The following is a 13,945-nucleotide window of genomic DNA, read 5'->3' as shown; positions in this document are numbered from 1 at the left end:
TATAGCCAGGGAAATAAAACAAAAAGATGGTGCTTTTCAAGCACATGAAAAGGAAATAGCAATCTCTGTCATGGGGAGATGGAAACAATTTTATTGGGGGGGGGAATGTTAAAACAACCGTATACAATTTGAACAAATACAACATAACACAGTTTGTTCCCCAGGTTTTCTAATTACAGTATTTACAGGCTTAATAAGGCACTGGTTCTCAAAAAAGAACACAAATTAGTTTCTTAGTCTCTACATTGACAACCTTTTCTTTAATAGAAATAACTTTGTGCTAGAGAAAGGATAGCAGTTGCTACATGGCATCTCTCTTTTTTTCTTCTCCCACTTACATATGCCATCTCACCTATGCCAGAAAGAAACTAAACTACACTTCCTTGAATGATTTACATTTGAAAAGGGGATTTCTAGACCCTTGGCCACCAAAGCCACAATCATCTTTACCAGTGACTTCCAAGCCCTCATCAATGTGCCCTTTGAAACTACCAAAATATGGAAATGACATTAAAAGGCCACACCTGGCAAAATAAACATACTAACCTGCAGTCACTGCAGGTGCTGAACCTTAATAATGACACACTGAGTGTTACATGAAGTCACCCGTGCAGGCATTCTGACTCCAATGTCACAGTGCTGGAACAAAAGACCTCCACACTTGCCTTAGGCTGTTTTCTGGCCTTAGGAATAGCCCTTCACAACAGATAACAGTGGATAGATTTGAGGGCAAAATCTGTTCTTGGGAGAAAATAGGCAGGCACTAGTTACACAACCGCAGACTGTTTCCTTTCTCAGTGTGTGTCTCCTCATATATATATATATATATATATTTATCTATTTTCCTATACAGCACCGTTGCAGTGATTTGTCATTTATGCATTTTCATAAATAAATATTATGTTTTATTTAGTGCTTTTTCATCCATAATAGTTTACTCTTAATCCACATACTGGAGCTATTCCAGACTCGCAACTGAATATATATATATATATATATTTATATATATATATAAAAACACATAAACTTGAACATTTAACATACACACTTTATGTGATCTATCAACCAGTATCTTAGACCCTTTTCTTCTGGACCAAAAAAAAGGTAAGATTTGCTCAGGAAACCAAGGACTGGCCCTTTCTCTTGCAACATACTGATGGCAGGTGCCAGGGGCATTCACTGCATGCCTCATGCTGCCAGCTGGCAAAGCACCCTCCAAAACATTCCTGGAGAGAGAGCCCTGCTAATTTATTAAAAAAACAATCATATATTTTAGGAGGGAAGATGTGAAACAGACCTAAACAGGGAGGATAAAAGCATCCCTGCTGTGTGAGCTGGCACCTGCAGGTCCCGTGCGCTTCTTTGGAGCTGCAAAATCTCAGTTCCACAGGGTGTGCTGGCTTCTATGGGAAGAAATGAGACTGGAAACCCATGGCTCCATTCACTAAGACAAAAAGGTGAAGAGAGGCTGGGCTGTCCCCATTTTGGCCCACAAATCTCAAGGCCAAGGAGAGGCTCAAACTCCACTCTCAGCCTCACAAACATTTTTTAAGGATGGGGAAACCATCCTTGCTCCTCCTGGGGTCAGGATTTGGTGAATTGTTAACTCTCAGAGATTTTGTATTGCTTGGTAAATTTGGGTACAGGCAGGGAAACTGCACTGCAGAAAAAGCACTCTAATGAACAAAGAACTTCTGATTAAGCTTTTTAACACCTATCATCATGGAGGTCTTGTTGGTTCTCTTGAACTGTGCATTTTTCTCTGTTAGCTTGAAAGTATAAAATGGTAATTTTTCCAGCTAGGAATACCTTCAGGGAGCTGTTAAGCTAAACCCCAATTATACACCTACCTACCACAAATAAATCAGTTTTGTCCAAAAAGGAAAAAAAAAAAAAAAAGAAACATTACAGAAGTGCTGAGGCTAAATCCTGCATGGCAATTATTTCAGTTCTGAAATAGGCTTAGCATAATCAAAGCAGCATTTGTAAGGACTTATTTAAAAATTAAGCTGAACACCATCTAGTAAAACAACATAGGCAGGCAGGAAATTTTTAAAAAACAAATGAAGGGTAAAAAAGGGTAAACCAGTAACTCCCATGCAGCTCAGCTTTGGTAATCTGATGAAGAACAGACCCTTTCCAAAGAAAACACTTCCCAGGGCATATTTAGCCTCTCATTTCCCCTTCTGTAGCATTAGCATTGCTACAACTACTGCAGACCCAGGAAGGAGGAACAGGGGAAGACAGAAAATACATTTCCCACTGCCCTTCTCCCCTGCCAGCTCCTCTTGCTGGGAACCACATTGCTACACAGCCCCAGCCTGGCAGCTGAGCCTGGCACTACTGTGCAGCAGCTGCCAGAGCTGTGGAGGCTGCTGGAAGGGCACACAGAATAATAATGCAGATACAGCTCGAGCCAACAGTTCAGTTTGTGGTGTCTCTCACTACACCAGGAGTGCTGGAGCCAGGTGTCCACTGCTGCCCACGGCTCCCAACTCTCACTGCCCACCAAATGTGTCCCACCCTTCCTCCCTGTCACTTCCTACTACAGCCTCAAGGCACCAGTCTCCTCACACTCAAAAAAAAAAAATGACTGCCACCCCAGAAATGGGAACTTTTGAGGTTTTTCATTTTCCCTTAAAAAGGGGAACACAGATGGTTTTTTTTCCTGAGCTGTGTTTGTAGGTGGACCCCACACTTCTACACAAATGAAAGAGCAAGTTAATAATTCCTTCTCACAAGGAATTTCTTCTTGAACAGTGGTTGTTTGTGGGTCCTAGAAGTTTCAAATTACCCTGCAGATTCAAATGTGTACCTTATTTCCACTTGCACACAAAATATTTTATTTTGTAGTGGGGGAAAAGGAAGGAAAAAAAAAGCCAAGAAAAAGGGCACTTGTTTTTCACTGTGGTACTCTTCCCACCAGGTCTCCTGGAAACATGAAGATCTTCTTTAACAAGTCACACCAAACCATATTCATACAGCTCCCAAGTACCTTAAATGAAGCATGACCTTCCCTGGGACAGGCCACCCACAGGAATCAGGCCACCCACACCAACAGGGATGGCAGGGATGAAATTGGGCTCCATCTCTGTACTCTGAGAATCACTTGCACACACAGGGTTTGGAAAGTTATCTATATCTCCACAAATAGGTGGCTTTTAAGGCAGGCTCCATTACAGCTCATCTGAGCTACACAGATCCACTCACCTTTTTGTTATTTTTAAGGCTGGAGTGCAATAGTCTTTTTGGAAATGAAAAAGTTGATTTGCTTTCATTTTCAGCAGTTTCCTCCAATTTTTTTTAATGTAACAATATACATCTTTTTTACTTCTAACCCAAAAGTTTTATTTTCATAAAATTTAAAGCAGTATCTTTTTAAACAATCAAAATAATAATAATAACAATAATAATAATAATAAAATAATAAGTGGCTTTCATGGAAAGCAACATGCATAATCTTAAACCAGTTACTAAAACTGTATTTCCCCATGTAAACAAGGGCAGACAAGCCTCTTCCATCTTGCATGTCAAAATTCAGGTGATTTTTCGTTCTATAGTCTCTTCAAAAACTCACGGCTGCTCTTAAGCGTGACTTCTCCATTCAAGGTACTTAGCAAAGACTTTTGATACATCTTCAGGACTTCTGCCTGCACAAGAAAGTCCATTTCCAGGGGCCTCTGGCAGAGTCAGAGTTTAATGTCCTGGGACTCTGACATTTTGGCAAGTGTTTTCTTGACGCGCAGGGCCGTGAGGCGGGAAGCAGGGCTGTGAGCCCAGCACTCCATCATCAGCTTCCCCATCTGCCGCAGGCACTGCGGAGAGAACGGGGAGAGAAAGTCCCACCGGGGTCAGTGGCACAGGAGACTGCACCTGCTGGCAATGCTGAAAAACTGAAGGGAAAAGGTCTTTTCTAAGGCCATTAGAGATAAACACCACCAGCACTGTCCAAACCGGCCAAACACGTTTCATGTAGATTAATGTAGATTTATAAAATGCATTTTTGGTGATACATAAGCACTATGTGGTAACAAATTGTCCTTTTATTGTTGGAATGCCTGGGGTGGGATTACCAAGGATGCCAGCCAATTAATTAAGAGCAGCTATTGCAATAAGCCTCCCCAGTCCTTGACATGTGTGGTAGCAGACCAAACCACACCAAGTACCACCATACAAAAGCCCTTTTGGGAATTGCTACTCCTTCCTCCAGTGCTATCAGCCCTAGTCTGAGGGCTCAGAGTGATTTGGCTAGGGAGAGGATGAGGCAGGTTAGATCTTCTCACGCTGGCTGTTGCACAAGACCTCAAGCATCCCAGGGAGGTTGATTTTTTCCCCTCACACTCACAAACCTCATGCCACCTAAACATTCCATGTCCCCACAGACTATTCATCTACATGCTGCTATTCCCAAACGGCAGCCACCAGTGGTAAATATCCTCCTCCCTCAAAATGATGCAGAACTGGGTCAATCTCACTCCCTAGCTCTGATTAAAAGCACAGACTGCATGCTAAGAGGGATGATAGGTACCTCATCACTGCTCCATCTGTTGGGGAACGAGGGGCGCAGTCTCTTGATGCACACGATCTCCCGCATGTCCTCGTACGAGGGGTCGCTGGGCACCAGGTCGTGGTATGGAAGCTGGTATTCCTCAACTATTCCTGAAAGAAACAATTAGTTGCCTGTCACTTGCAGAAAAAAAACTTCCACTCCCCTTTTCCCCTCTCATTTTATAATAGATTTGCCATACTGTGTAACAGTTGGGTGTAGTGCCCTTAAAAAGGACTAGAAGTTTACTCCACAGTCAAGTTCCAATGTTACCACTGCTGTGTAAAGACTGGCCAGGTATCTTAATCCAAAAGTGCAGTAACTTGCCAAGTGAGACAGCTTCTACCACTGCTGTCCAGTCCAGCAATCTCCAGTAAGTTCTCACAGAAAGAGCTATTAGCAGAGGGTCTGTACCAGAGTAATCTGAGCTTGAGTTAGGTCTCCTTCTTATCAATGGACCTGGAAAATACTAAAGGGCATTTCTGTGCCTTTTCAGAATATGGCAAGGTACCATTCTTTGTGCACAGCAACAATGACAAAAATATTACAGATTTCACCTCACAATACTGCAATACACATCACTAGCTTTTAAACACAGGGATCCTGCTGCTCACTGGCAACATTCAGCTTCTCTAGGGTGAGCATTCAGCACAATATTCAGGATTTAAAGACCCATAAGAAATGCTGAAGGTAGCAGAGACCCAAGAGAGACACGCTCTACTCTTACCACCAAACTGGCATAGAACTGCTACCAAGTCATTTCTGTGCATTTAACTTTCCCAGTGGCAAAAGAGAGGTAACAACACCCATCACTTGTGCACGACACTGAGCTCTACATGCAGAAAGAGGGAAATGAAGCACATCACTGGCATGACAGTGATGTAATAAGTGCCACTTCCCTCCCTCCGGTGTTTTGTTACTTGTCTTGTAAGCAGATTATTTATTTCAAAGAGTAGAACAGCAAACCCCAAATAGTTTGTCCTCCTCCTTTCATTTAACTCTTAACTAAACTAAGAAATCACTATTTTCTTTCTGCTAAATTAGCTGAACACCCCCAGTCCAGCAGAAACGTGATGCCTTTAGAAAAAGTCCCCAAATGAGTTTCACACTTCCTCAGTGCAGGCATCAGCTGCCTTCAAACGAGCCACTAAAATACAGTCTAAATCTCTGCTGTGGAAATAGCACTGACTGATGCTTTAAAATAAGTTTCAACAGGAGAACAGACATTAAGAGAGTTACCTGTATGGTTTACCCACATCTGTTTATCACTGTAAAAACAATTACCCAGAGAAAAAGGTGCAATGGAAGGCGTGAGGTTCACTGACACAATTAAAAGTGATCTCCCAGCTCTTTACCTCCTGAGACACATCTCCTTGCTATCTCCCAAAGGATGAGTCCAAAACTGTACATATCAGCCATGATGTAGGACTGAAAGTGATTTCTATTCAAGCTTTCATCCAGCACCTCAGGAGGCATATAACGTTTTGTTCCTACACGGGTATTTGGAGGGATGTCTACCTCATTTGTGTCACTACAAGAAAAAGAAGGAGAAAAACAGGGCATCAAGCATGCAGTAAAGTGGGTTGAAAATAAAGCAATTTAGATGGAAGAAGTAGTAAATCCACATCACATCCACTCTCAAACAAGGTCAAAAGTAATGCATAATCTTAATGGAACAATTCTTGCAAGAAAAGCCTCTTAGTGTGAAGGCAACCCTCCTCAAAAGGCTGACCCGCCTGAGGCTATGTTAAGCATTCAAATGCAGAACCACAATGGAGATAAGACTCAACAGGGATGCTGTAACATTTGTGAGATTTCATTAGCATTAGCCCGAGCTGTAATGTTAGTGATAACAATCAAATCTTCATTAAACGCTGTTTTCTTAACATACTCCACCACCTAATGCTTCAGTCTCAGCAATTAATGGGGGATACTGAGTAGCTGGGGCAGTATCTCTTAGCTGTAGCAAATCAGATCTGCAAGGCAGATGATTCTAACTATTATTTTTTGCATGCATTATGTTTGATCCCTTCCAACCTTTACACATCAAGATATGCAGACAGAGAGAGATAAATGCATAAAAACATCTAAGCAAATGTGTCACACCTCACACACTGACCAGAAGAGACAACATACAGAGAAATATATTCCCATTAATTATGTGAATGGATTCTTGTTTTTCTTATTAACTCAGATTCAGCTACATCAGTTTCAATATATTTAAAAGTTTAATATATGGTATATATTCTGGTTTGCTTAAAAAGGTCTGTTTTCCCTTATTCACCTTCAAAATGTATGGATTTTACATATAGTGGATACAACAGATGCTCACAGAATAATTGGATTTCTATAGTTTTCTTCATGTACAGTAATTTTTTTCACCTTCTGATATGAAGGAAAGCTGAGTCTGTGGTACAACCAGTCACCTACACAGTCATTAAATCATACATATGCTAGTGGCACTACTGTACACCTGCAAGAATGTGACATAAATCCAGTGACATGCATTATCTTGTATTATTTCAAGTGAAATGGAAACACAAAGAATTTTACAAGAATCATTAGCTTCAGCAGAGCACACCCTTTCCAACTATTTTCTGTTCCTTGTTGTTGCATGAGAAATGCTGTCTGAGGAAGGATTCAGTATGAAAACAAGCCAAGTACATAACATAAATTCCATCTGGAGTGTGAAAAATCCATATTTCACCTTCTTTTGTAACAGCACTTGGTAATTCCTAGCTCTTCTTCATTCACAGCTAAGAGTGTGCTGCTCTGTATTTGCCAGGAAAAGTACACCTGCAAAGGGTGAATTTCTTCCCCAAAACTTTTTATTGTGTATTTTCAAGTTGTTGTTTTCTAGGCCTCTGTTCCTCAAAGTAAAAATATTCTCTTCTTGTCTCCTGAAGAAAGGTCAGGCTCATAAAGGAAATGCCTCACCAAGGAACCCGGTAGGTAAGTGAGCAGTGAGAAAAGAACACTCCTTTCACTCTGAATAATTTCAGTTCAAGATTTGTACAGGATTCCTGAATTTTTTTAATACTCCAGGGAGGGCACGGTTTCAAAGCTGACCTGCGAAACGGGAACCTTCAGTCTATGTATTCTGGACACATTTCTGTGTACAGAAAAATCAGAAACTTCGGAGCACGCGCCTCCACCACCAGGACCACCGCTGAGAGCTCGAGCTGCTGTTGAGCAGAGCTGTCAGAGAGCAGTGGCTCCTTATGAATCCCAGGAGTGAGTAAGTTCTACTTGTCTGCTCTTTCTAAGTTGTTTAAACACGCAACCATTTTTTAAAATCAAATTTAAAAGCCATTTCAAAAATCAAATCTGTACTTGGGCAATTTGATTTGTAGGAAATGAAACAAAAGGCAGCCCAAATGGGGTCCTTTTCAATAAATCCTAGTTAGTAACTAGTGCAAATTATTAGTATTTTTCTCTCTAAGTTGAGAGTGAATTTTCATGGGATCAGACAAGCTGAATGCTTCAGTGACAAGCTCAGTGATGTGACTTCAACCTGTCAGTGCTGTGTCCTTTCATTATGTGCCAGCAATACTGGGGCAGGCATGGAGGATGGAGTGATGAAAACTGAACCTTTATACAAACACAGCTAATGTGCTCAAATAATCAAAAAGCAACTATTTATACACCTGCACATGATGCTGACATGACATTCTCCCCCACACAGGTGACCTCACACAGGGATGAGCAGAGCCCAGGTGTGCACACACACTACAGGTGCTTGCTCACTCGTGCACACTCAGTCAACAAGTAAGGAAACTTTTGCACTTGATTTATTAACTTCCCCTCCCTTCCACTCACCTGATAAATTTAACAGCCAAGCCCAAATCTGCTATACAGCAGGTGCCATTCTTTTTCACCAGGATATTCTTACTCTTTAGGTCACGGTGGGCAATAGCAGGCTTGCCCTGAGTACTGAAGATCTCAGTGTGCAGGTGGCACAAGCCACTGACAGAGGAGTAAGCCAGTTTCAGCATGGCTTTTGTGTCCAAGGTAGTAGATTTTAGGTAATCATAAAGTGAGCCATTCTCGTGGTAGTCAGTGATAAGATACAGCTGGGTCCAAGATCCTGTACCTTTAATATCTGCAGCAATGAATCCTACAAAAAGAAAAAAAAGAGGTTATTTTCAAGTTAATACTTCTCATGGGGTTTTTTTGGACTGCTCAGAACTCTGGATTGTCATCCATTTCAGCAGGTTTGTTTTAATAGCATATTTAATTCTTTTCATCTTACTTCCATGCAGCTGTGCCTCACCTCTAGCCTTTAATGTACTTTCAGAAGCCCAGATACGGATATACCAGTGGCTGAAACAGACATGTTGTGTTTGGAATAACAACCCCTAAACCCCATCATTTTTTTAACTTTTATTTATGTTTCAGTAATCCTTTAAACAACTTTCCTTTGAAAAGCACTGGGTGGCTAATTGCAGAGCACAGAGGGAAACAAAGCACATCGGAAAGGACATCAGATAACAGCAAATACAAAATTGCTAATCTTAAAAACCTGTTCACCATCAAATAATTCTCTTTCACTTCACTCACCAAGAATATTTTCATGCCTCATCAGGACAGTCTGGTAGATTTCTGTTTCTCTGAACCAGCTGGCCTCCTCTGTAGTAAAAAACACTTTCACTGCTACCTTTTCACCACGCCACTTTCCCATCCAGACTTCTCCATAGCGACCTTTTCCAATCTGCTTCACCATTTGAATCTGTTTTGCAATGGTCCTTTGAACCTGTGAAATGCCAAGGCAGATTTTACACCTTGCTCAGTGGAAATCTCTGCATTCACCTCCCTCCTCCTGTGTCTGCTTCCCACACAGCCAGCCCAGAAGAGAGTGGAATATGCAGCCATTGTGACATGGATCTCAGCAGCCCTCCACAGCTGCAGATGCTTCCTGTCTTCTCCAGGACACACTGCTGCTGAGGACATTCCCACCACTAAAAAGAAGCCTTTTTGTGCATACTCAAATATACTGTGGTCTACATCAGACAGTGTAAAGGAAACATTTGCCCCTGCACCTTGAATTTTTTTTTTTAATTTTTCTGTAGGATGCAGCACTTGGTGGAATTTTTTTTTGTTATTTTTGGAAAAGTTTGGACAGCAAACACTCCTGGTCACCTCAATGCAGTCCAAATTCTAAAGGGGTAGGTAACACATTTTGATTAATATAGGGATGTTTCTTACACTGCTGAGACACAAGGCTAGGGCTTACAAGAGTCAAAAGCCCATTAGAGCTCCAAAACTAGCAAAATTACAAAATTACCTTTTTTTTTCTTTTTTAGGATGATACTTCCTATCACCTTCCTTGAAATTGTCATGCCTAATTATTTCAAAATATATATTTGGTTAGGAACCTCCACCACTACTTACAGAGTTAAAACACATGTGCCTACATTGATTTAAATAATGATATTTACGTATTCATAAAAAGCAATTTCCCCCCCAAAATTTCCCCCCCAAAATATTTGAAAGAACATCTTTCCAGTGTCTGTGCCAGCTTTGTCAGTAGCTGTACTGTGAGCTAAGGCTAAAATCATGGGTATTGCAAGATCAATGTCCACAGCAGCACTGCAGAGATTCTCTTCACAAGGATGACAGACTGCTTCTACATTTAGCAAGCTTTTACAGCCACAAAAAATCTTGGACAAATGGAGACTTATAATCTCATCAGATTCGAGCATGTCTGCAGATCATGTCTTTCTAAAAGTTCACAAATAAAAATGTGAGTGGATGCTGCAACACAATTCACGGGGCTGACTCTGCCTCAGCTTAATACAACAGGAGATTTAAAATGTCACCCTCTTGTGCTACAGCACTGTCAGTTCAACCCACAGCTATTGAGGTTTTGTCTGGTAGGATTTGGTAAGATTTTAAAAGAATACTGCTGCCAATGTAATGAGATTTTCATCTGGCACAAGCAATTGGCAAAATCTGGACAAGTTCAAATTTGTGGCCTCTTGCTCTGTTTTGCCACCATCCAGATACAAACCTCCAGTAGTTTATTGCAGCAAGTGAATCTAACTGCTCTAACTGAATCCCTATGAAATCATGTTCATTTCATGAAATCAAAAATATTTTTGCAATCTTGGCTGACAGAAATGAGCGAAATTTCATTTTTTAAAATCATTTGCTTCCTTTGTCGTGCTTGGGAGGCCCAGTGGAAACCACCACTTTGGGAATGCCAGAGAGGACTACCATGAATGTGCCATGACTGCAGCATGAATGTATATCCAAAGACTAACTCAAAACCTATTAGGTCAGGTCTATCATCATTCTTTTTTTAAGTGAACCACCGGTTTTCATATTGAACAATTTTAAGAAGCAAAACATACTGTGGTATTTATGCAAAGCTATTTCAAATATCCCAGTTTTCTTCTTCTGTCATTTAAACAGAATTCCATTTTTCCAGCCCTGCACTGCTTTATTAGATGTTCAAGATGGTAGCTTCACTGCCATTATTTTTGATTAACATCAATGAAAGCCAACAATAGAGATTAGCCTTATTTTTTTAAATTGATTTATCTTTTATACTCTCATATAGTGATTGAACAATAGTTATATTACATTGGAATTTTGCTGTAACATTTTGTAATGTCATTTTAGCATTGTTGCTTTCTATTTTGCCCATTTTAAAAATGCATCCTGAACAATAACGTAGTTACATCAAATAACTTAATTTGTGTAAATATATGTAATGGCATCATAAAGTACATGCAATTACAATACTTAATGATGAAAAGTTCCTTATTAAATTACATGAAGAAAATGAAAAACACATTTCTGTTATGGGTTTTCAGGCGGCAGAATACTATGTGAAAGGCCTTAACCTGGTTTTGTCTTGCTAGAACTGGTCAAATGATTTCCTATGAACAATTTATTTTTTTTTTTTAAGGAATTCAGCTCCTTCTTGAATCATAAACCAATTACGATTTCTAAAACAAATAGGTCAATCAAAATTGTTGGCTGAACTGATTTCATAAGCATGCTGTATGATGTGCTCGTGTGAGTTATTTACACTGAGTGGGGCTGGGCGTTTCTTATTTCTTTTGAAATCTGTGTATTTTGCTGCTTGAGCTCTGTAAGCAGTCAGGTAAGGTTACATGACCTTTTCTTTCATCTCCCTGAGTGGAAACAATCCAATTACCAACTATTTCTACTTTCCTGGCATTCAGCTAAATGTGTTCAGCTACTGCAGATGAAAATTTAGACAGACCAACCTTTTGTAAATTTAATATTTTGAACAGAGAATTCATACCTATGGCTCAGGTGGAGTCCCTTGAAAAGCAAAGTTCATTGGAAGGGAAATTATGAAAAAAAATGTGTGAGAAGGTAGAGACCAAATTGTAGTTCAGCAATCTCTTCAGACAGACCATTTTGCAGCATTTGACTTGCAGCAAACTCTTCTGTCAGAAGTACAGATGGGTCAGGAGAAAGAACACTTGCTGAATGTCACCATACTGACAAATTCTCGGCTAATACTTGTTTTGGGTATAATATTTGTACCCATTAGAATAAATGTTCTACACAGAAGAAAAACATTTCTGGTTAGCATTAAGGTGACATTTCGCATTAAATTTGCATCTTACTTTCCTGAAATTATAACCCTGGATGTTTCAGTCTTTGTACAAGAAACAAGGCTAAAATAAGCTCTTGCACAATAAAAACCAGAGCATTACTGCCAGGCACCTTCTATACACTTGCTTCAGGCATGGGCTCAGAGGCATCACTCTGTGCATTGCCAGTGAGCTCACAGTGGTTGTAGCTGTCTGGGAAATGCAGCAAACATCTACTGCCAAGTGCAAGACCCATTTTCTTCTCTTCCACCCAAAAATCACTACTTAAACAGTGAAAAAACAACTGCATAGGGTTTTTGTAAGCAAGGGGGAGATGGAGGAGAAAAAGTTCCTGGAGGAAAAACACTTGGTCCAGTGGCTGCAGAGTCTCCAAGCTTGAGAGGAGGGCCTGACAGAAGACTGGAGGGTTTCTGCCTCATGGAGCAGTGGCACAGCTCTGAAGGGTGCTGAGCAATGTCCCAGCTGGGATGTCACCTCTGCCATTGCAGCAGCTCGAGGTGGTTTTCATCCACTGCAAGAGCAGACCTGGGGACAGCACTGAGACCACAGATCCCTGCTTCAAACTGCTCACTGGGACAGAGGAAAGCATAAAGAACAAGCAAAAATAACCAGCACTGCTCCAGCTTTTTTGGGATCCTGGGATGAAGGACTGAGCCATGCACTGCTGTGAGGTGTCCCAGGGCACCTGCTACCGACATGGGCTGCTGGGAACACATATTCTCAGAGAAGTACAACCAAGTTCCTTGTATTTGCTCTAAATTATTACATTTTTATGTCATTGGAACAAGTGAAGACGAAGACCTTGATGTGGCAGGTATTATGCAAAAAAAAAAAAAAAAAAAAAAAAAAAAAAAAAAAAAAGCAAAACAACCAAACCCCAAAGCAAAAACAGGAAGAATCCCTCACAATTAAATCAATTGGAAACTCATTAGCAATGGTCCTAAAGTGCACACAAGATGTGTGTGCCCTTTCCGTTGCCCAGAAAATCTCAAATTAGTGAACCAAAACCACTACAGGGTGCTAGAAGGACATTGGCATGGCATGGGATAGGACAGAGCCTGTTGCTTCATTTTTAAGGAAATATAAAACTTCCCATTTAATGTCTTCTTTAGGGTGTTTAAAAATTAGGTGTGGACAAAAAGCAGCCAGACAGTACATGGTACTTGGAAGCTGAACAACATCTGCAGTAGTAGCATCAATACAAACTAATAGGTTTGGAAGACAGGAGGGACATATCCACTCTGAAAAATGAAAATGAAATCTTCCAATTTCCCAGAGGCACTTATTTTAAATAAGTAACCTAGCTTTTTAACCAATTCTTTTCTACCAGTGATGATCCCCAGAAACAAAACCCCCTGGTGAACAGAACTATATTGCCACAGATAGTTCTGCCTTTTCAGCAGGTTTAGCAATCCTGGAGTCTGTTCAGAAATAATCACAAACTCCATCCCATTAACTTTTGAGATTGCCATACTACGAGGAAAAAAAAAAAATTCCCCTTGACTTCTGAATGCAAAATAAAAAGGTTCCAAGTCTGACAAGGTACAGTTCCCTTTAAAAAAAGGTGATGGGGCAGTGTTTGAAATCCTACTGTGTGTTACACATGCAAAGGAAGAAAACAAGATTAGTGGGCCAGGTGCTGTCCTGTACACTGGAGTGTAAAAGAACCAAACGTGATCTACTTCCATGAGTTGTCTTAGCCTGTACTTACCCTATGGTATCTAAAATAAGAAATTAAATGAGGCAGAAAAATAACTCTAACCTTTTTTGGCTTACTTAATTCACATGAAAAAAGTCCCCTGCT

The 13,945-nt window shown here is 40.5% G+C and overlaps 1 protein-coding gene across 2 annotated transcripts in view; it reads right to left on the bottom strand.

The window, feature by feature from the left end:
* Nucleotides 1-68: 68 nt before the first annotated feature.
* BMPR1B (bone morphogenetic protein receptor type 1B) overlaps nucleotides 69-13,945 on the bottom strand; it is a 233,986-nt gene continuing 220,109 nt past the window's right edge. For both annotated transcript variants that reach the window (XM_071431661.1, XM_071431662.1), the window contains 5 exons: nucleotides 9,107-9,299; nucleotides 8,366-8,663; nucleotides 5,902-6,077; nucleotides 4,529-4,659; nucleotides 69-3,815 (listed from right to left, as the gene is read on the bottom strand). In XM_071431661.1, the coding sequence (XP_071287762.1) occupies nucleotides 3,690-3,815; nucleotides 4,529-4,659; nucleotides 5,902-6,077; nucleotides 8,366-8,663; nucleotides 9,107-9,299 (924 nt within the window). In that variant the 3' untranslated portion in view covers nucleotides 69-3,689. The remainder of the gene's footprint in view (nucleotides 3,816-4,528; nucleotides 4,660-5,901; nucleotides 6,078-8,365; nucleotides 8,664-9,106; nucleotides 9,300-13,945) is intronic.

Source organism: Agelaius tricolor, unplaced genomic scaffold (genome assembly GCF_023055355.1).
Source record: "Agelaius tricolor isolate 1412-34295 unplaced genomic scaffold, bAgeTri1.0.p SCAF_8, whole genome shotgun sequence".
Taxonomy (NCBI): domain Eukaryota; kingdom Metazoa; phylum Chordata; class Aves; order Passeriformes; family Icteridae; genus Agelaius; species Agelaius tricolor.
This window is presented reverse-complemented; position numbering and strand designations above follow the sequence as displayed.